Source organism: Esox lucius, chromosome 15 (assembly GCF_011004845.1).
Source record: "Esox lucius isolate fEsoLuc1 chromosome 15, fEsoLuc1.pri, whole genome shotgun sequence".
Taxonomy (NCBI): Eukaryota; Metazoa; Chordata; class Actinopteri; order Esociformes; family Esocidae; genus Esox; species Esox lucius.
In genome coordinates this window covers 28,303,772-28,326,969 of record NC_047583.1, presented here as the reverse complement: position 1 = coordinate 28,326,969, position 23,198 = coordinate 28,303,772, and the positions used below count along the sequence as shown (strand labels likewise).

Here is a 23,198-nt window from a genome sequence, read left to right as displayed (position 1 = left end):
TATCCCATAACACAACTAGGATATCTTGGGCTGGGAAAGAGTAACAACCGACAAGTAGTTACTATTTTCACATTAATATTAAACTTGATCGAAACGTGCAGTATTAATGAGGCCTATTTTTAACACGGCACGGCTCCTCAGCGGTTGAAGGGTGAAATGAAGCCGCCGTTCCTCCCTCCCTGGGAGTATTCACCCACACACTGAAAGGACAGCAGGTGGGCAGGGAGACAGAGGATAAACAAGAGTTTGGTTGGATGTAGAACAAAACTCAGCTGTTTTACTTCCCCGAAAAAATTACTGTTTTAGTGTGTGTGTGTGTGTGTGTGTGTGTATGTATGTTCGTTTGTATAGCACCTCATAACACCTAAACTTTTCAGGGTTCTTAGGGTTACGTGGAGAATAGAGGAGTCTGGAAATTCTAACGTTACAGAAGGTGGACAGAACTCTACAGTGGCAACGTTGTGGGCTGATCTGGGGGCTGGGCCTGGCGTTAGGAGCTGAACTGGGGGCTGGGCCCGGTGTTCGGGTGCTGGCCTGGGGCAACGTCAGGTGTTCCTGTCTGACGGAATATAGCCAGATGCCGCAGAAGGCTGGATAAATCAAGGACATGTAGAGCCAAGGTGTGGATATTATCTCCGGTCAATAACTTCTTTATTGCTTCTGCAAGGCCTCGGCATAGCTCCCATAAAAGATAAATGGGAAAATAGCGTATCCGTGTGTGCTCGTATGCGTGTGTGCGGGAGGGGGGGTCAGAGAGTGCCAGGTCCTGTAATCTTCATCTCCAACTGAGGAGGCAGACGCCGGGTCCCGTGTCGTTGCCAATGGGGTTAGCGGGAGATGAAGAGGGTGACATGTCACCCATCATCATATCTCCATCCCGTCTCGCAAAACACCCTCCTATATGCAGAGAGGCCGAGCGAGGGGACAGGGAGAACTGAGGGTGTGACAAGGGAGGGGCGGACAGGGACAGACAGGTTCAACAGCGATGGGTTACGGATGATAAAGACACAACGTCAGTCCGTCTCTCAGACTACTTTACAGACTCTGGATATGATAACAGAAGCAGCTGATGAAATCTGATGTGACTGCTGTTGCCAGGCGACTGTAAATGAACAGAGGGTCAGAACCCTACCCAGTCCAACCAATCGCCAGCGAGCCTGGGAAACAGGAAAACAGACCCGCCTTCCACCTGACCACACCCACAGATGGCTATTCTCCTGGGAGGAACTCTTAGCGACTGCTGACTGGGTCGATGACAACACGTGAGGTGAACACGGCGATCTCACCACACCCTGCCTACCTCGAGCTGGGTGAAGATCTTCTTAATGTGCCGGTAGCAGCCCTCGGCGATGTCCATGTCCTCTTCGTAGGAGCGACCGTGAAACACGGGCTGCGGGGCGTTGGAGAAGTACTTGTGGAAGGGGAAGTGCGCCGCCACGGCCTCCGCCGCCACGGGCCGGCCCTGCTTAGACCGGACCTTGCTCGTGTACTCCTCCCAGCGAGACATGACCTGGAACACCGGGGAGCCATACAAACACGCATTAGTTCAGGTGATACTGGACCTAAAGTTACACGGTTGGACCTACAAAAATGCACGGGAAACCAGTAAGACAGACGTTCTTACTGTTGGCTGGGAATAAAAAGAGGCTTGTGTCAGTGTATCCGCCACTAATGTCATGGCTACAACGGATCCGCCGCTAAAAAGAACTTGTGACAGCCAGAGGACACCCGATATGGGTGATCGCACGTGTTAATATCACAATCACACTTCCGCTGATTCATGCAGCCTAATTGTTGGCTGGGGCACATGCCCTGGAAGCAGTGTGCAGTAATTAGCTGACGGAGAAACAGCGAGGACATGGTATAAACACTGCGCGCATGGCGTCATATTTTGGCATTTGCTGTTGAGGCGGATACGAAGTGTAAAGATACTAACACTTCTGGCAATCGGCTGTCAACATGGATAATCAGACTAAGTACTTGAAGAAGAAAAAGCCACCTCCCCACTGACCTGGTAGAGGTAGAAGTGTCCGGCGGTCTCACATGTGTACGACACGTCCCCGGGCACGTCCAGACTCTCCTGCAGACGGGCCACCTCCCTGAGCAGCTCCAGCCTCCGGGCCAGCACGTAATTCACACGGCCGTACCTGGACAGGACAAATTACAGAAGGCCCCGTTCACAACACAAACACTGACCACGGAAACGTACGCCGCCAGCAGAGAGACAGCGGAAATGAAGCGGGAAAATTAAACAAACGTTAATCGACAAAGTTATTGCCGTTCATTTATACCGCACAAATCTCAAGGGCAGATGAAGGTGGCCAGTGTTTCTACATACCCCACTCTTGGGCCCTAGTTTTTACACTGAAATAGTGCATCATTAAGTGCTGTCTGGTGCTTGTGTGCTGCGCAGGAAGGACTGTCCTCAAGCTCAAATGGTGGGAAGAAGCCTCATATCTAGTGGGACCCCTAGTGGTGGGATACTAGCCATTTATCAAAAACCACCAAGGCGCATAAATGCTATAATTAATGAGTTAGCGACGCAATCAGAACAGTCAAAAGAAATGTGCTGTCACTCCAGTCTTTAAGTAAGGCACTTAAGCCTAAGTGCTCCTGTAAGTCACTCCGGATAAGAGCTAAAAGACTAGCATATAAAAATGTAACTGCAGTGTAAACACTATCACGGTGCTTAGGTGACGATATGATATGCTTATTGCGATTCTTTGAATGGGCTACTTAAGGTTTTCATGAGGCCTTCATTTGGAACACTGCCCCGCCTTGCACCAAATCCCAGACGGCTCGGGAGAGCCGACAACGACGAGCGTCTGGCTGAGGACATCCCGCCGGGCCGTTCTGTTTGCTATCACACCCCTTGCTCAACCAAGATTCTCCGGCCAACGACCACAATTGAACGAGCATCTGCCAAACCAAGTCGCAAAAGTTTCACAGTTTACTCGTCAAATGCACCAAATAACACAGCGTCACCCTGCGTAACAAAGGTCTTGTGACATGGCTACAGCGAAGAGGTAAGACGATGCCGCCCGACAGCTCCAACAACAACCCTGGTTGACGCAGAGAAATTTCAACGGCCCTTTACGATATTCCATGGGACTATCGCTTAGGGTTCAAACCCCGACGTCGATGCCTCAGCTCACACGCAGGACACGGACAAACCTAACTATCGCCATCCTGCGTGTTTTGACATCTTATTACGATTCCACATTTTAAACCACCTTGTCTGCTGCCGAGGGACCAGAGAGGGTCATGAAAGAACGACTTTTGAACCCAGTAAGCCGATTACTAGTTGTGTGTGTGTGTGTGAGAGAGTTATACTTGAGATTGGGACCTAAACAGGTCTCGGCACTAATCTCCACAGCAGATGATTCATGACCAGAATTACACTCGCTTCGGCCGACGATGATAACATTAAAAAGTGGAGAGAGCTCATTTCCCTCATCAAAAAAGCAGCCCTCTGCTCTATAGTCCCAGGAGAGACCACGGAAAATGGAGACAAATGCAAACTGATCATTTAAGTCATGAATCATTTCAATGTCCATGAAACACCTCGGATCTTCACCCAACCGGCATTTTAACCTCTCATTAGAACTTGAGTAAGCAGGGGGGAAGAAACGGGAGGGGTATAAATCAATGTATGATAGATGAAAGGCACTATAAACTAGCGGCGGTTGAGCAGTGAGAACAGAGGGCCTCTTCATTTCTCATCCAGTACTCTATAACGTACAGCGCCAACGACCATCCCCAGCTTTCTGCTTCCTCATTATTGGACCAAAAGGAATGAATCTGTAGCCAGTTGGCGTCCATGTGTCTGCTAGCGGGGACGATTGCTGTCACACATCTCAGACCTTTGACACAGTGGCGTCTACTGTACAACGGGTTAGAGGAGCCGCACGCCAAGACTCCAGGGAGCAAACGGAAGGTAGCGCTGGACTAGGTTAACCCCAACGTCCATCTTTCAACGCGACAAATGCTCTCCGCGTCAACTCAAGGTGTAGGGGTTTCTGTTATTTCTGTTAGCCAGTGAATAAAGAGGCAGACTCCTCCGGGCTCCTGCTACGCTGTAAAGCTGCTCGCCCTGATGGAGGTGTACAGTCAGTCTCACAGTGAGATCAAGGCTCGAGAAAACAGCCGGCGCGTCAGAACTCAATAAATATTCAATGATGGTGGTACTATTTTAGATCAACGACTCTATTTTTGGTCTCCACCACAGACTGATGGTTAAAAACAACACATCCAAGACGGGTCAGGTGAAGTTGGACGAGAAAAACGTTATGTAAGTTATGTAACGGTAAATGTTTTGGGTATCTAAGATCCTTGTGTGCGCGCATGTGTGCATGGCAGGCCTGTTGATAGTGATTTCAGGAATGCTCCCTGTCTTTAATGCGTGGTTCAGGTCTCTTACTCACGGCCCTTGAAGCCACTGAACAAGACGGAAACAGTCGTACGCATCCAGAAATCCCCAAACGGTGTGGTTGTACAAACTGATGGGGCTGCCCCTGGTTCAGAAAACCTAGTGGGTTTCCCAATGGTGAGATGATGGGCTGTCCGACTGCATGTGTGTGTGTGTGGGCATGCCAGCACACATGAACACAGAAGCACTCAACGCTCTCACATACGCAGCACAACACACAAACTAGCCCACAGCTAACTAACCAGCACTTGGAGGTGGGGTTGGGGTCATCGACTCAACTCACCCCAGAACATCTAAAGCATAGATCTGACTGAGTGCCACATTTCACATGCACAGAAGGCTAGAGGAAACAAGGTGGGGGGGACGGGGACTGAAATGCTGAGAAAATGACAGAAAGAAGGTAGGCAAAAGAGAGATACAGACAGAGACAAAAACAGAGAGTTAGAGAGAGTGTGCTGGAGATAGGGGCAGGCCCTAAGGAAGTGTAACAGTACAGTTTACTGAGTCTAACGCGTGACCAGCTGGTTGCGTGGCCATAAAATTAGCTGTATGCGCCTTCAATTGGCTGCAGATGTGTAGACGTGCGGATGGTCAGTTAGCATTGGGGAGCCTAACACATGGCAATGGGAATGGGGAGCCTAAAACATGGCAATGGGAATGGGGAGCCTAACACATGGCAATGGCAATGGGGAGCCTAACACATGGCAATGGCAATGGGGAGCCTAACACATGGCAATGGGGAGCCTAACACATGGCAATGGGGAGCCTAACACATGGCAATGGGAATGGGGAGCCTAACACATGGCAATGGGAATGGGGAGCCTAACACATGGCAATGGGAATGGGGAGCCTAACACATGGCAATGGGAATGGGGAGCCTAACACATGGCAATGGGAATGGGGAGCCTAACACATGGCAATGGGAATGGGGAGCCTAACACATGGCAATGGGAATGGGGAGCCTAACACATGGCAATGGGAATGGGGAGCCTAACATGCTCGCGTGGGCTCAATTGGGCGTGCCCGACAGGATGGCAACGGGAACAGTTCTGACCGGCTGAAGTCTTTCTCCGTCTCCAGGGCTTCTTCTCCGTGACCCATACGCAGGAGGTGGCGCTCGTCTATGTCCAGAGCCATGATCTTCTCAAACAGCTGATTCAGAGCCTGTACAACACACACACACAGAATTACAGAATTGCAGGGGCAATATAAACCGAAATGGCCATATTTTGGCTAGGGGAGGGAAACACTGCTTGATAAGAAACCCAGAAATGTCATAACCCCCTTCAGTCACGTTAGAGGTTCTCACTGGCAGCCGGCTGTTGGGGAAGTAAAATACATCTGGATTGGTTTCTGGTTTCTGATTCAAGGAGACAGGGTCACAAAGGAAATGATCCTCTGTGATCAGAAGTAGGGCTTTCTAAGTAATTAATGGCACCATTTTGGGGCAAGATTTGCAAATGAATCTTGGTTTCCTAAAATACATTCCATCAACGGTAGAATAACATCCCATGTACAAGGAGGATACCCTGCGTTCTCCAGGGATTAATTTACCTGAGAATAAAGACAGACTTCTGGAGGACTTTCCTACCTGGTTGGAGTGTGTGACTATCAGGGTCCTCTGCTCAGGGAAGTTGTGGTAGAGGTTGGAGATGATCTGGACAGCCACATCAGTCTTACCGGTTCCTGGAGGACCCACCACCTGGGAGAAGCGGGAGGAGAGAAGAGCAGGATGTGAAAGAAAGATGTAGAAGGAGGGGGTAGAATGTACAAAGAGTAGGTTGAAGAGACGGTTTGAGGTAGATAGTATTTTAGACCCCAGCCATCCCCGTTGCCCCTAAATGAATGGACAGGTTCCTCGTCTGTTATCCAGAGCACATATTTTAAAGTATATTTGGCAGTTATGGAGGTTAAAGCATCAAAAACAATAATACCGTAACTGGAACTTAAGTGGAGAAGCGAAAAACCTCATGCTTTTAAGGAAAGTGGATCCTTTTGACAATGTTGTTAATCGCATGTTTTCTCATGTCCAGTGAAGTTGTTTAGTAGTCTTGCATTGCCATTCATTGTGCAACAGCACAAGGGCTGGTAAAAATGCTAGCATCTCTCACACATTTAGGAATGGAATTTGAAATTGTTCTATAAATAACTCTCAAGTTACGGATGCGGTTAGGCGGGGCTGAACCACGGGTGCGGTTAGGCGGGGCTGAACCACGGGTGCGGTTAGGCGGGGCTGAACCACGGGTGCGGTTAGGCGGGGCTGAACCACGGGTGCGGTTAGGCGGGGCTGAACCACGGGTGCGGTTAGGCGGGGCTGAACCACGGGGGTGCGGTTGTGCTCAGGCAAAACAAGTGTTTTCTCAAGCGCTAGTGAAGATGCAGCTACATCACTTTTACAATCTGCAGTTGCACAACCCTATATAAGTGTGACACAGCACATATCATTGGCAGTCTATTATCAAACCTTAACCAAAGAAATGATGGCACATAGTGGCTACCAATACACCCACATTTCCTCCATTGGAAACACCCTGACTGTTAATAAATAACTTTTTATAGTTAGACTTACTGTTATTATCCTAAGCACTCAAAAAAAGACTGCTTTCTCACAAGTATTCTCCAACGATCGCATTATAAATTGCTTTGCATTGACTCGAGTACAGTGAGTTTAGTGCATGCTCATTATGAATTAAACACTTGACAGCTATTCAACACATTTTCTCATTATTTATGCAGGATCACATGAAAGCCAGTTTAGACCCTGAGAGTAAAAACTGACCAGATTAAGAACAGCTCCCACTCTGATTCCGCCACATGATACGAGCGGAGTGGCACTCGGAAGCTGTCTTGGCAGCTAACAATTGTCACGCCACATCCAAGTGAGTGGTTTATGGGTAGTGTTGTTGAATGGCAGCGCTGACACCCTAGCAGCTGCCCAATAAATAACAGGCAGATCTCTGCCAGCTACCAATCAACAGCTTCATCAAAGCGAGCGAGAGTGTGTGTGTGTGTCTCACCGAAAACACTGCTGGTGGGCGTTTCTGTGTTTGAGAAGCCGCTTGTGAGTTTCAATGCATTCGATAAGCACCGTTTCTGTACGTTTAGCGGAGAGGCGTTTGGGGCAACGTCTCGCCAGTGAGGTCAAACTGAGGTCGGCGCGAGTGATGAGGATCGGGAAGGACTGATAACTCCCTCTTTTCTACTAGCGGCTGGAGGAGTTGCCCGTGTCAAGCAGAGTGGTTAAATGTTTCCCAAATCTTCAACCAGTCCAGGCTGATATGCCACGTGTCCTATCACAGCTCACTGGAACGGCAAGAATGCTGCGGTAGCCAAGATCACTCTCTGGGTTACGAGTGATTGACAGGCACAGTTAAGAACACAAGAGAGCAGTGAAACTTTTAATGCATACCCACTGTCTTGGTAAATGAGTAGTTCAGCCACAGACTGTTTGCCAGATGAGAGGTTTCATTTTGACAACACATGAAAAGGTATTAGCCCGTCCAAATAAAAGGTGAACAGAGTACACTAATTTTGCCAAACGTCAAACTGAAACCCTCTGTCACTTATTTAGCTATTTATTCACGTCTGAGACAACTTCCTCTGCCCTGATTTAGCTGACGTCAAAACAAAGCAACCAGGCATTAGATATTCTCTTAGCAATCACAGTTCCAAATCCAATGACACATTTACAAATAACTACCTAACAGTTTGGCTGATTAATCAGACAAGATTAGGCAGTAATGTTCTTATCGGTTTCTGAAAGCACATTAATGTAAAAAAATTGCTTAAACATAAGTTTGACTCCCCGTATGTTTTATAATAAATGAAAAGCACTAGAGATGCACCGATAAGAACATTACTGGCTGATACCATTAGCTGATATTCAATTACCACAATTGCCCATAAGCCAATACCAATGTTTTGTCATTTGTGTACCTCAGTATCCTGGCATGATTTACAAAAGACATGTGGCTTTTAGTAATGCTTCTAACTTCCAGAAATATAAATTAAATCATATACAAGTCATTTCTATATATTTTAAAAACATAAGACTCCAAAATAAGGCAGATAATAATAAATTATATAAAAAACACACATTCCATATTATACAACGCAATAAGGTAGGTAAGGTATTTAACTCTCAAAACTGCTTAAAGAAATGCAATTTTTAATCTTTAGATAAGGAGTAATTTGCTAAAGAGTCATTTTTTTGTTTAAATTAGCTACGTTGTATGTTTTGCTGAAACCGATTATAAAATGTTTGCCAGTAATACGGATTGCTGCCTGACATAGCGGTGCATCCCTAGAAAGCAGCATCATCAATACGAGCAGTGACTTACTGAGATGGTATAAAGATGTGTGCAAGCAGCCAGAAGGCAGGTCATGAGACAGTAAAAGATCTCACCATGGTGAGTCCAGGCTGCATCCCAGCTCTGATGGCCTCTATCTGAGTTGGTGTAAACTGGATGGTATTCCTGCAACAACACAACATTTCCACACATGGTCAGAGGGTTTCAAAGCACATGGTGAAATCTCAGGAGAAACAAAATTGAGTTGCGTTCTTTTAAACAACTCATGAAAGATATTTCTGTCACCGGACCCAGGGGTTGCTGGGCATAACAAGTTTGTATATCAAAGTGCAACTAAAGAAGCAAAGTTACATTTGAAGGTGCAAAGTGACCATCAGATCAGACAAATGTTAATTTCAACAACTAAAAAGCCAATTTATTTTTTTGGTTATGATTAAGATGTATATGTTCAAGATAAACAACCTAATCTGAAACAGTCTTATGATTGAGTTTGCTGCAGGGCTTAAATTTCAGGAAACGACCTCGCTCAACAGAACTGTAGGAGAGATTAAAAACATTACACCAGAGACCTGACCAAATCCCCAGAGCTCACCTTGACAGACTTAAAAGCACTCTAATCCGATTCACTACAAAACATTCCAGACAGAAATGTAAACATTTTACACCAATACGTATTACAGAGCAGAGGTTGATTTGGAAATAGGTAGGCAATTTAGGAGCCCATTTGACATAGTGGAGATGAGATTTGAATGGCTCCTAAAGCCCCTTCTGGTTGTCCTGGGATTTTAGATTCTGAAAAGTAACCTTTGACCCTCACCGTTTGGGTTGGTTGTACGGGTAGGGCCCTCTGTTGGGTGTGACATGAGGCTCCACTATAAGTGTTTTATCTTCCTTGTTTTTCTCCTCTTCCTCAGAATCAGCCTTCCTCTTCTTGCCTTTGTCTGCCTTGTTCTGCACAGGGAACTTGATTCTAAAGTGGCAGAAGAGAAGGACGTTCAAAGACACGTAGGAGTTGGACCGCATTTAAAAAAGAAAACACCCCATGAAAACTCAACTCCAGCTAACCCTTGACCTCTGACCTAAATGGCGGTATCTGTAGTTCAGGGTTGTCCACAGTAACTTTGACAGTGTAACCAGGGAAACAGGATCTAAGGTGGTCGATATTTAAGAAGGTGTCGTTGAAGTCCAGGGAGGATATCTGATTGGGCATCTTGGAGTAGTGGGCGGAGCCTGGGTCACCGTAGCCAAGGATGATGTCATGGAGCCATTCCGGGACCACACACTCTGTGTTCATCAGATTCCTGATGGTCTCCAGGACAGCCTGGGGAGAACGCAAGATGTTGAGAAAACGATCAGACATCAAAAGGTTAATAGAGTGACCTCCAGAACAATGCGCCCCATTGGCAAAGATCAGAGCAAAAAAAAGGCATTGTGAAACAAAATGGTTGTATATCGGCTTGATATTATACTCAACGATAGAAAATGCAATTATTGGGACTTCAAAATGTTGTACTTTGTACACTTATACAAAGAAAAAAGCCCTAACAGTCTTCTCCGATAATATTTGTTAAGGTTAAAGAACACAACAATGGATTTGAAACCCTGTGCCAAATCTCTCCAGACCAGAGTCTATGGTACTCGCTGTGTACTCAGCTTACCAAACAGAATTTCAATGGGGTTAAGCTCAGGTGATTGGGATGGCTATAGAAAAATACTGATTCTGAGGTCCATGATCCATTTCTGTGTTGGATTTTTTGTAATATATGGTCCAAACTAATCCCAGTTTAGCCTCCGGACAGAGGCAGGTAGATTTGACATGTCTATGATAACATGTATCTAAACTAGGTTCCCAGGCCTTGTCCTAGGTCCACAGCCCAGGACAGAGCATATCCACAACCAGTGACTGCATAAACATGCATGCATGTCAATGCAATCTCAATGAATGGGCCAAATAACTCGAAATTATTCCTTTTCATTTCGTTTTGTGTCGAGTAAAACAGAACCAACTTCTTCAAGTCTCCAGGACCAAACACAATTCCACAGTATAAAAAGCATTTCCGTGCTTTCAAATCGAAATGGCTGTCATTGGTGTGACATTGAAATGTCAGCAATGAGACAAAAGAAATCGACAGTGAGCATATGAAAATAACATTCACATATACTTGAAATGGAATTTTCAACATGTAAAAGACTCACTTTCTTCCTAAACAAGACTTACTAAATGTGTTAACAAGCTCTTTAAAAGGCGCTAAAATGTTGAGAAACTACAGAAGATAAAACCAACATAGTTAAGGGCAACATTTGCTCCTCTTAGTCCTCTATATTAGCAGAAGCACCAAACAGAAGTGCAAAGTGATCCAACAGAATATGCATTGTACGACACGCATGCCTCCCGATATGCCTGAAAAGAGGGGGTTCACACGGTGCAATGTCACCCAGCCTTGAGGGCCTCTGTCTGGGGTCAGTGGGAGGAATCGAAAGCCTTGACCTGGAGGTAATTCAGGTTCACTCACAGGATTCTGGATCGAGCCAGAACAGTCTGAGTGATTGATCACTGAGGGGTGGAAGTGAGATCAAGGCTGGGGGGGTGTGCCTAAGTAAGGGACAAGTGAAGGAATAACGGGAATGGACAGAGAGAAGGAACTGAAGGACACAAGGTGAAAGGAAGCCTGAACACAGATTATCTGGACAGGAAGTGGGGAAAAAATCAAGTGCAATACCTTGAAGTTGTTCTCCTTGGGTTTGCGTCTCATGATGATGTTGAAGGTCTCGTAGGGGTCCTCTGTGCTATTCTGGATGCTGGCAGTCATGTCCTGCTGGTACTGGTTAGGGTCCAGCCACACTCGGAAGGTCCTGGTGTCTCCTCTCATTTTGGGCTTGGGGTCAGGGCCTAGAGAACGGGAGAGGGATACAGCCATTGTATAGCTACTATGGGCCAGAAAGTAAAGTTGGTACCTGTGGCAGCATGGGATCACAGACATGGAATGAATGTAATGATGTGTGTGCGCGCAAGTGTGCAGGACATTTAAAGTGTTAAGGTCATTGTTCACTAGGGCCATTTTTTTTTTTAATAAACAGGCGTTCAAAGCAGAAATGGTACACTATGAAATACCAAAATAGAAACTGCATTTTGAGGTTTATTGGTAACCAAAGAGTAGAGAGATTTCTCAAATAGATTCTTAAGGGACCATTTTATACAACATAATATCTTACGTTCCAGAAATACCTATCATGACTACTCGTTCCCAAGAGAGCAAAACCCCTGGTCCAGGACACTCATTCATTACCTCAACTCCAACACATTACAACGTGATGCCCCTCAACCCCTCCAGCTAGAGGCTTCAAACTGGTCTTCATGGGAGACTGATATGGCTGTGATATAGCATTACCTTTAAATCCCCACTCAGTAAAATGAGCGATGAGTGGAAGGTTACGGAACACAGACATAAAAGACTGAGGACAGCTGGAAACAGGCACATGAAGATTAAGACAGGAGGTAAAAGTAGCCAAAATCAACATCCGCAGGTGGTCGTATCTTCAAGCTCTTTCTGGCTTCACGTAACCGCGTTTTACACCCTTTAAATCTCAATGGGGTTGCTGAACAAATGGAGGATAAATAAATCAATAGAAATGATAGCACCAGTCGACACAAAACACACAGCGATACAGGTGACGTGGGCGCCCCTGGCTTCGCCCTACAGGCATCTGAAAGTTTAAAGAGAGCTAGGCTTTTTACTCACAGGCAACACGGCCTCGTTAGCACCGTTCTCTGCATTCACAATGAGAAGAGAGACTGTGGATGCCATGTCTGGAGGCTCTGAGCTCGGCGTGTACGAGTCGTCTCTGGTGTTCGCACATATGTTGGACCAGCTAACCCACCTAACATCTCGCCCGTAATGTCTTTCAAAGCACTAACACAGGTACGAAAAAAGGATGTCAAGAGGATGGATGCGAGACCATGGTATTGTTGAGTATGGAGAAATGTGAGAAATCTCATGAATAAAACATCCAAGACGTTCAGGCGTGATGCATTGCCCCGAGGTTAATGGAATGTTAATGTGACCAGGTCAGGCCTCTGCTTGAGTGTCAATGTGACAATCCCATTAGACCTCAGGCTGGAAGTTAAGGAAGTGGAACAGAAGCGGGGTTAAAAGACACGTGACACGACTGGGTGTGTGTGTGTGTGTGGCGGGAAGCATTTGGATGATAGTGTGTGTGTCTACAAATGCGCCGACCGACCTTCCTCGATGACGCGGCCCTTGTCGTCCAGCATGCCCTGCACCTCGCAGCCTCTCACGTAGGTCAAGCCCATCTGCTCCACGAAGGACTGGCGGCGGTCGAAGCGCGTGCCGTAGGGGAGGTTGGGACGCACCGTGATGAGAAAGCAAACGTCGTGCTTCCGCAGCCCTGGGGGGGGGGGGTGAAGGGAAAATGCCACATCAGCGGAGGCCTGATCTTTAAAACATGAAGCTGTAATTATACGGGGGGACGGACGGACCTGCGAATAGTGGTGTGAAAGAAAGAGAGGGAGAGTGAGGGCGTTTCTGCTAGCGCCAGGCTATCCTGACATTAACCATTAACGTGACTTTGAGGAGTCCTCTAGCCCCCAGTCGTGGGCAGTTGGGACTTCGGCAGTAAATCCCCAGAATGACTTAAAGGTTGCCCTGCGCTATTTCATCCAAGCAGTGGCACAAACTATTTCAGACAGTCGGGGAAATCATCTCTGTAGTTGGAAACGGAGACGATTAGCATTCCTGCAACATTATTTTGTTGGAAAATTGTTCAAAGTCTGAGAAATGTAGTTATTGGTTTGCACCTGAAATTGCAATTCCAAAAGATTGACACAACCTTAAATCAGTATGGAACCTAATAGCAACGTGCTTCTAATCTTTCTAGCACGATCCAATACGCATCTAAATACATGGGCTACAATACGTTACAGGAATGATACTTTTACGTTTAGATGAATCTCATTCCTCATTCACATCCATATTACGTTCCTAACCCTGAGCTCAAGACTCTCATCCTTTTTTCTTCTGTGAAACATTTCCCTTGACTATCTTTCAGCTCCCCATCACAGCCAACCCTAAATACAACCCACCAGAGTTGCTTTGTTTGACACATTCAAGGGAAAACTGTGAATCAATGCCATCGAGACAGACACCACCCAGTTAATATCGCCGGCAGCGGCCACGCCGCACCTGGTCGGAGCAACAAGATGAGGAAATGAAACACTCAAGTTAAGTGGTCAGGAAGACACAAGGCCGAGCGTGTCAAAGGTCAAGGTACAATCAAAATGGACACGGAGGTCTGAATGGAAAGACTTCTGGGAGGTCATAAAGGTGTTCATGTTTGGTGGCTGGAGAGGGGTCCATGAAGACAGGATGGAGGGACATGGAGTATGGGAGGAGGAATAGATGTATTAAGGCTTGACAAAAGAGATGGGAAAGGAGTAGAGGACTAAAACATGTACCTTCCCACTCGTGCTTGATGTGATCACGCACGTTGAGGTTGACGGTAATGTCCGCTCGCACTCGGGCCGGCCAGTTCTCCCCGATGTTGGGCTTGGCCACCTCCACGATTGAGAATGCAGTAATCGTCTGAGCCATCCTGGCCCAGCCCCCAAACACCACACCCCCGTACTCTGACTGCCTATTGGAGGAGAGGAAGACAGGTCACTGCCAAAGACCACCACCCCCACACTCCGCTTATAGAAAGAGAACGTAAAAAGAAAAGGGTATTAAAATGGCAAGCAACCAGATTTATTAGTGTAGAATCAGTTCTGAATGCATGTCCCTGCTCACCATGGTTTCATACGAGCCACAACATCCTCCACATCCTGCCTGATCTCGTAGGTGGACTCCAGGCGGAACAGGTTGAAGTTTCTTAACAGGTAGTCATGGAGGGTCAGGAACTGCAGGTTCAGCTTAGGAAGAGCCAGACAACCTGGAAAACATACACTGTTAAAGAGAGACATGGACACAGGCGCACTAAACGCGATGCATCCTAAACAGCAATTAGACCTAAACATATCTATCTGTATGTAACATGAATAGGGAAAGGGTTTTCCGTAAGCAAGGACCAGTGCGGAATTACTAGACAGGAAAAATCCCCTTGACATGAAAATTGACAGAGGTGACCCAGCTTAGTGATGGCCATTCGAGGCTTCATTAGCATTATTTTAGCAGCAGGATATTATGCTGGCAGCACTCAGATTTTCTTTATCACAATGAAAGCCATCATTGAAATTTATAAGGCAATATAGTTAACAATCTAGTCTGTAAAAAAGAACAGAAGAACAACATTGGAACGGATAATAAACATAAAATGTACCGACTAGATTGATAACTATATAGCCTAATATATTTCAATGATGGCTTTTATTATGAAAAAGAAAATCTGAGTTAGCGCTGCCAGCATAATATCCTGCTGCTAGAAGAATGGTAACGAAGCCTCAAATGGCCATCACTAACCCAGCTAGGACACCTCAGGGTTGACTACACAACTAGTTCACGCGTCAGAGTTGGCTACACAACTAGTTTACGTGTCAGAACTGACTAAACAGTTAGTTTGGGCAGTGAGTAGAGTTGACTATACAGCCAGTATAAACCTCAAAATTAACTATACAACTAGTTCACACCTGTAATCTCTTGGCTGGCTTACACAGCCCTATAGAAAGTCAATGGGCTTATGTAGTTCAGTAGGCTTACGGGGCTGTAGGCATCTTAAAGTGCCCCTGCCAGCCAAAAGAGGATTGCCTATTAAGAGGGTGCCAGCTCAGTACCCCAGAGGTGTAGGATAACACAGAATGCCGCATGTGGAATGAATTCCCCAGAGGTAACGCCGAGAGACACAGCAACACACCTTCGCCTGAATAGTACTCAGTTGGGACGATGTTCTCATCCCAGATAATCTTCTCGGTTGGATAAAGCGGCATCTGGTTAAGTTGCTCAATCTGGGAAATTCTCCTTTCGTGACGAGACACCTAAGAGTGCGACAGGGCAATAAGAGCGATGACAAACAGAGACAGAGAGAGTGACGAAGACAGAAATAAATTGGGTTAACAAGCATTTGCCCCACTCTGGCACTGAATGTCCTAACAACACTTATCCCCCAGTCACTCGGAGTATAGACAGGGGTATAAAACACTGTTTAATCAAGAGTCTCAGGTCAGAAGCCTTTGGCTTCTATCTCCAGTTAGCTTGCCAGCAATGTGTGTATGGATGTGCGATTGTTTTAGGTCCGTGGCCAAAATGCCTGAGTGCCAAAAATGATTCAGAAGCCTATACAATATAATCCCTGTGTTCTCATGTATTCCGTCACCTAATGGCCGCCCTGCTATGCTAATCCTGTCACACTGGTGTCTTCTCTGACAGTAACCATTTAACCCAGGGTTTTGTCATAGTCATCCATCTAACCCAGGGTTTCGTCATAGCCATCCATCTAACCCAGGGTTTCGTCATAGTCATCCATCTAACCCAGGGTTTCGTCATAGTCATCCATCTAACCCAGGGTTTCGTCATAGTCATCCATCTAACCCAGGGTTTCGTCATAGTCATCCATCTAACCCAGGGTTTCGTCATAGTCATCCATCTAACCCAGGGTTTAGTCATAGTCATCCATCTAACCCAGGGTTTCGTCATAGTCATCCATCTAACCCAGGGTTTCGTCATAGTCATCCATCTAACCCAGGGTTTCGTCATAGTCATCCATCTAACCCAGGGTTTCGTCATAGTCATCCATTTAACCCAGGGTTTTGTCATAGTTATCCATCCAGGCCTCGTGCTAGGGAAGGAAATCATAAATTCCCAATGGGATATTATTCAACAATAAAGGAACAAATACATTTTCATCAGAATTCCCATGTGGATGGCTCATGGTTTATAGGAAAAACATGAGAACAATGATAGCTAGAAGCTCAAAACAAATCATAACTCCAGCCAGCTCATCCCCTTCTTCCTCGGGTTTGATTACACTCCCCCTGTCCCTCCCCCATCCCTCCCTCCCCCTCCGCAGGAGGTCTGTGTGTATGTGTTTCCAGGTTGTACGGTGCAGGGCTCCAAACAACATGGCGTATATTGCACAATACCCAAGTGGACTCTGGAGCATTGGGGTTGCTCAGGGCAACCCAGGGCCGTTTAAATGCTCCCCCTGACATTGGCTCTAGAAACAATCTGATCAGCAAATTCTGGAAAAGCTTCTCTTCAGAGGGGGGCAGGGTTCCTCAGCCTGGACTGGGCTACTCCAGCAGTGAGGACAGAGCAGGTCGGTGGACTGGCCGACCGTTTGGTAAGACACCACACCGGACACCTGCTGTGCGGCTCGCCTCAGCCCGCGCGTTGGAGTGAACCATCGGGTTTGTCCCCACCCAGAGGATAAGAGAAAGCATCTCTACCCCCACCACCCCTTTTCCCACTTCTCTTGATCACCAAAATGGAGCCCTAATTGGATTAAAGGGGGGGGGGCATGCATGCAACCACTATTTATTCCAAGGTCAAAGGCGTAAATGATTGGCTTTCGAACAAGTCACATTTTTTATTATGTTGCTGCGCTCTCCAAGTGCTTACTGTTCTGCAAACGACCATATCTTGATGCCGTTGCGATTTAGCCAAGCCATAAATAGAGGAATTCTCTCACTCCATCAAGCTTAAGGGCATCTTGGGGGAGGTCTCAATAGTCATTACCGTAGCCTCCTCTATTTGTCTCATCCCATCACCCCATGCACAGATCTAAGACTTAAAACATTAGGATTTTTTATTAAATAATAAAATGAGCGTTGTTCATCCATTGTTAGGGCAAGGTGAATTGTTTCTGACCCATGAGCCGTTTAAAATCTTTTCTACTCTGAGTTATTCAACAAAAATTATCCAAATCTCAATTCATATTGGCTGATTTTGAAACACATAAATCTGAAGAAAGTAAGATTTGAAATGAATCAAAGGTCAGGTAATAATTGTAAAAATATGACCATTAATGATGATCTTTCTCCCCATCTATCAGGAATTGGGTCATAATATACCGTTTTTGGTGTTAAAACGGTAGAACCGCATTTGAAGCAACAAAACAAAACTGTGATCCCGAGTTTGGTGAACATTGATTTAGGGACCCCAGTTTACTGTTTGGTAAGGACACCTACCAGAAGCTCCAGGAGGACCTCCTTCTCATAAGTGGTGTCTTGTCCCTCAGCCAGTTCTGGTAGGAGGCATAGATACGAGGCCACCTGGTGGAGAGTGTTAGGACTGCAGGGAGAATAGAATAGGAAAAAAAGCCCATTCAGCAGTTTTTCACATTAACAACTATGAACACAACCTAATCACGTCTTTTGAAAATCATGCATTAGAGGGTAGTATACTTTCAACTAAGTTCGTGAGACGGATTTTGCAGCCATCTTTTAAGACACACTGAAATGACAACCCATGGGGAGAAACACATTAAACAGAATATGTCAGTGTGATTATTAGCGGAAAATGATTTCATTTGACATTAGGAAAAACGTCCACATTTTCTCAGTACCCAGACCATATCTTTACTCTGTGCTTGTGAGCACAGTAATCTAGTCCTCATGTTTGCCTACAGTCTATCCTGCTAACCAGGGCCGTCTCAGTGCTGCTCAGTCAGCAAGGCTTGTACAGGGGCAGAAACCGCATCGATGCGACAGGGATACCAAAAGCCGTCCGTCTTTCAGAGGCAGAGCGCTGGGGCCGTTTCAAATCAGACAGACACGTGTCACGGAGGAGCCGCGGCGTGGACTGCCCCGTGACGAAGCCACGTTTGGTCAGAAACCGCGCGGGTCAGGGGTTTTGCTGACCGTACCGCTGGCATGTCTAGGGAACCTTCATGACTGACACATCTGTTCCTGAGGGAAGCAGGCTCGATGGGGGAGAGGTTACCTACTGTTTGAGCCAGTAGCCCCGCTAAACCAATCCGTATTAACACCACCCATTTAGTAGCCACAGACGACACAGGACTAGGGTACTTTAAACTGAAAGATGAGAAATTATTTGCGCGTCCGTGATAAAACCCAGCCTGTGTGTTTTCGGGATCCCACACACACACACACACACACACACACTCACACTCACACTCACACTCACACTCACACTCACACTCACACTCACACTCACACTCACACTCACACTCACACTCACACTCACACTCACACTCACAGGGATGGACAGGGTGTTTTTTGGCAAGGCCGCTCGCTAATATGATCTGATTAACACAGCTGTTCAAAGAGTTTATTCTCAAGCCCTTGCAAATCGATTAAATTAATGAGGCGAGGTCCTCTCCCACCCTCCCTCTGGCTGGACGCTGTGCAGCCAAGAGCTCAGGCTGCCTGACAGCCTTTCCACTGTCCGGAAGGCACTCTCAGCAGGCCATCAGCCATGCCACAGTAACTGTTCCATATCGGTCATCAACCAAACAATAACATCAGCTTTGAAACATCAGATTCAAATAATTCACTATTATACAGCATTTATTATTACTGCATGTCAGCTACAGAAACATCAGCCGATAGGCATGGAAACGAGCAGTAAACTCTTCAGGTTAAACCATCCTTTGGATGGTTAAAATATGGCGGCACTAGGTGTAACTGGAACGAGGACACGCTGTACCTGAGATGGCCAAACTGTTTGGTGAGGGATTCCCGAGAGTCCACCGCGGCCACATTCGACAAGGCAAAGTCCTGCAGCTCTGGGAAATGGCCAAAGGCTGCCCGCTGAAAGACAAAGGTTTCAGCATGAACCAACCACACCCTCCTCAGTCCCTGGTATGTCAGGATGGCAGCTTTTACACTGAGAGGTCCAGCCTATACGCCCGACATAGAAGGCAGAAAGACTAAGATATGTTAAAAGGGTCAATGAATTCTCTCAGGAATTAAAGTACTTCAAATGCCTTCTGGAAGCTGCCACTAAATCGTGAAGGTTTGGTTTTCCTGAATGCATGCACAACTCCCAATGTGTCCTCAGCCCTCCAAGAAAATGTTTAATAATGATTTCTGACATGAACCGGTCAAACGAACAACCGACACAGAGTCTGTCCGTCGTTGGGTTGGGAGGTACCTGGAGGGAGGTGATTCTGTCGTAGTGGAGGGTGGTCATCTCCTTCTCTGTCAGGGCGTTGCCAGTCTGGTCGTTGATCTCAAAGCCTGTGTAGAACTTCAGCATGTCCAGTAACTGGCAGAAGAGGTGTCCCTCTTTTTCTCTCTGCACCAGGCTGGACAGATGACAGCTAACCACTAGGTGGGAGTCGTCCAGCACAGTGTTGAACCAGCGACGCGTCGGAAGCAGGGCCTGGAGACAAACGTTATACGCCATTAGAGATTTATTTTTATAATCGACCGTTTGCCCATCCCCGTAATTACAGGAAACATTTTTAACCGGTCCCAGAAAGACAGACCGTCACCAGTAAACAAGAAACCAGGCAAGCCTAGTTCAGCCGGCCCGCAATAAGAGGGAATGAATGTTGTTGATTGATTGATCGCTACACTACATTCAACACGTTAGATTAGAAAGAGATTACCGTAGATGGCTAGCTAATATCTATACAGTACCTATAATGAAAACAATGACTTCAATCACTCCATGGCTGGTTCATTTCTTTAGAAACAATGACAGTTGAATAGCTAACCACAACGTTATGTGAACTACGCTATGTTAATCGAAATGGTCTTTGGCGGGGCAAAATAACTGTAAACAGTTTTAATAAGGATTACTATAATGTAGCTACTGAAGCAAGCAGCCAGAGAAGTTTTAGCCAATCCTGAACAACTCCCAAAGCCTACTTGGTTTGGTCCGTGGCGATGATCAAACCCCGGACAACTTTGAGGCGGTCTGCGTCGCTAACCACTATGCTATTCAACAAGGGTAGTCAGTCAGTCAGGCACTCAGTAAGAGACAGTCGCTCTCCTTGGCCAGCTCCACTTACGCAGTCCAGCAAAAAACACAGGAATGTCAACAAACTTATTAAAATACGGTATAATCTATCCTAGAATTAATATTCAAGCCAGGTCTGAGCTGGTAACAAAGAGCCGGTCTTTGAGATGAGGAGTAGACCAACACTAGAACCAGGATTAGTCCATGTATGGATTGACTCTTGCTATGGAATCCTTCAGATCAATATATCTACAAACCACAATTCTCAGCATGGACGCCGACCCTAAAAATAGGTCTCTATTGATTCAGGTCCTATTTCGGAAGGTTATTTCAGATTCTTTATACATTTCATAGTTCGGGTTTCCTAAGTCAAATTTTTTTTAATAAACACAGGAAAATGTCAACTCAAACTTTTCATTGAATTCACCTCTTTAAATGTTGAGGCAATGCAAACAATACTAGACTTCCACAACACACAGACACCACGCTATCTACGACCGCCATCTATGGTTCCTACACAGCCCGCCCTCACCCATATTAAGGGTCAGGTGTCTTTTCATTAAGAGATTCACAGGGTATCATCACATCAGCCCACAGAGGGAAGTGTTTGATTTCAGCCATCCCTTCGTAAACCGATACGGCTGAAAGGGAAAGGGTTTCTCCGGAAGCAGCTTAGCTCGCCGCTGCCAGGAAAAGAAAGAATAACTTGTCATCAGACAGAGGAGAAATCAATCCCGCCGATCCTCCCTGGGTGGAAACGGGAGCGATGTTGCCTTCATGTCTGTAGGGAAGCGACCGTCTTGACTGGGTCCATGCCCTCATAGAGACCCCAGGTGAAACACCTTGACCTTTCACCTCCCATCACTCCACAATACCAATGACATTTCCCTCCCTACAGGGCTGCCTGGGTACTATACTTGACACAGATCACGAAAAGCGGCTTTACGGTAAGAGTATCGATGTGATTCGGAGTCATCAATTTTGTCCATATGAATATTCAGGTGTAAAATGGATGACAGCTAAAACACCCGATAAACTCACAGAGGGCCTTGTTAAGGGTATCTTACCTCAAGGTCAATCATGAGCTCGATGAACCTCTCACAAAAGTGTAACTTCTCCATGGCAACGGGACCTGAGAAAGACAACACAGGATAGGAAATGCAAAAGTCAAACAGAAGGGAAGGAAAAACGAGAGCAGGCCAATACACGTGTGTAAACTAGCTAGGGCCAAAAAGTGGCGAGTCACCCATCCGTGCAGAGACCCTGCAGTGTTTCCCCCTCAGACACTGCAGTGTGCGCTGGGAAATTGGCTGTCATTAGAGAAGGCGTGTGCATGTGTGTGTGCGCGCACGTGTGGACAGCCCTGAGCTGTGGGGGGATAAGAGAGTGGGAGACCGGTTAAGATGCTATTCCAAGTAGTCAGGTTGGCTGGGTGGGGTGGTGGTGTGTCAACCTGCATTACATCGCCGCGGAGATCATCGCCATGGGCAATAAGGATGAGCAGCAGGTCAAGTCTAAAGGAGAGGGGGCGAATGAAGGGACTGCTGGACGGATGAAGGTAGGATGGACTGAGCTGAGACAAGATGACAACTGAGACCGGGTCGGGGTCTGTTACAGAGGAGGCCTCAGAATAGCGAAGACGATCAAGAATCTAGGAATCACTGTGTGAGGAGGTATGCTGCCTAACCACAGGCACGTGGATTGTCTTAGCTGGGTCACCGGGGACTTCCGCTAAAACGTTTCCCAAAATCATCGGGTGATGTTTAAAGGGTGCGACAACTTCTGTGTACATGTGAAAATGAATGTGAAAGCCACCGTTAGCCCTGAGCGTCTCATCTCCCTCCTGAGTAAATACATCCTCCCGTCTGTGGTCTAGCCCTTTGCGAGGAATAGTAACAGTGCTGCTAAATGTTCACCTTCAGGGGGGATGGACGCGAGAACTCCCAGGAACTTCTTAATGAGTGCAGAGAGAAATGTCCTCTCCATCTTGGCTCTGGAAACAAAGGAAACAATGAATCGTTTTAATCCATATCACAATGCCACGCCAATGATGTGCAGAAGGATAAAGGCTCTCACTGCTCTGAAGCTTTGCCTTCCAGTTTATCGAAATTCTTCTTGATCAGACTCCAGAATTTTTGGAGCTTGGGGACTTTCTTGAGCTCGTGCTGCAGTCTAGACTGAAACCATGAGAGACAAACGGTTTGTTAATTCATCTTAGGAGTGCCATGAACAGTTTACGTTTGTTGGTCTCAACCCTATTCCGGTCAGTGTTCAGTATTGTCAAAGACAGTGTGGGAATGTTCAGCAGTTATCTTAAAGCACTTGTACAGATATCCAGCCTAAAACCAAAGAGCAAGCCGCAAAGATAAGCCAGTAACATAAGGCTTAGAGTCATGTGTAAGAATGAACGCTGGATATAGACCACTTACAGGAATCAGACACATCCACATGGGGAGGGAGATGAGTTGCTGAACCTGCTCTCTGATCAGGTCCACCTCCTGGGATACACAGAGGGAAAGGGAGAGAGAAAAGAAAGACAAAAACAGAAAATGAGAGAAAGAAGCAGAGAGAGAGAAATATATT

The 23,198-nt window shown here is 46.4% G+C and overlaps 1 protein-coding gene across 3 annotated transcripts in view; it reads right to left on the bottom strand.

Annotated features, from left to right (window-relative positions):
* Positions 1 to 23,198, bottom strand: part of aqr (aquarius intron-binding spliceosomal factor) — a 57,155-nt gene that overhangs the window by 30,942 nt on the left and 3,015 nt on the right. For all 3 annotated transcript variants that reach the window (XM_020054158.3, XM_010878692.4, XM_010878693.5), the window contains exons 8-26: positions 23,045 to 23,113; positions 22,692 to 22,792; positions 22,532 to 22,608; positions 21,683 to 21,747; positions 19,803 to 20,033; positions 19,356 to 19,459; positions 17,876 to 17,978; positions 15,604 to 15,724; positions 14,544 to 14,685; positions 14,213 to 14,391; positions 12,979 to 13,146; positions 11,460 to 11,629; positions 9,819 to 10,060; positions 9,557 to 9,709; positions 8,835 to 8,904; positions 6,021 to 6,131; positions 5,484 to 5,593; positions 2,012 to 2,147; positions 1,301 to 1,510 (exon numbers count right to left, since the gene is read on the bottom strand). In XM_020054158.3, the coding sequence (XP_019909717.3) occupies positions 1,301 to 1,510; positions 2,012 to 2,147; positions 5,484 to 5,593; positions 6,021 to 6,131; positions 8,835 to 8,904; positions 9,557 to 9,709; positions 9,819 to 10,060; positions 11,460 to 11,629; positions 12,979 to 13,146; positions 14,213 to 14,391; positions 14,544 to 14,685; positions 15,604 to 15,724; positions 17,876 to 17,978; positions 19,356 to 19,459; positions 19,803 to 20,033; positions 21,683 to 21,747; positions 22,532 to 22,608; positions 22,692 to 22,792; positions 23,045 to 23,113 (2,562 nt within the window). The remainder of the gene's footprint in view (positions 1 to 1,300; positions 1,511 to 2,011; positions 2,148 to 5,483; positions 5,594 to 6,020; positions 6,132 to 8,834; positions 8,905 to 9,556; positions 9,710 to 9,818; positions 10,061 to 11,459; positions 11,630 to 12,978; positions 13,147 to 14,212; positions 14,392 to 14,543; positions 14,686 to 15,603; positions 15,725 to 17,875; positions 17,979 to 19,355; positions 19,460 to 19,802; positions 20,034 to 21,682; positions 21,748 to 22,531; positions 22,609 to 22,691; positions 22,793 to 23,044; positions 23,114 to 23,198) is intronic.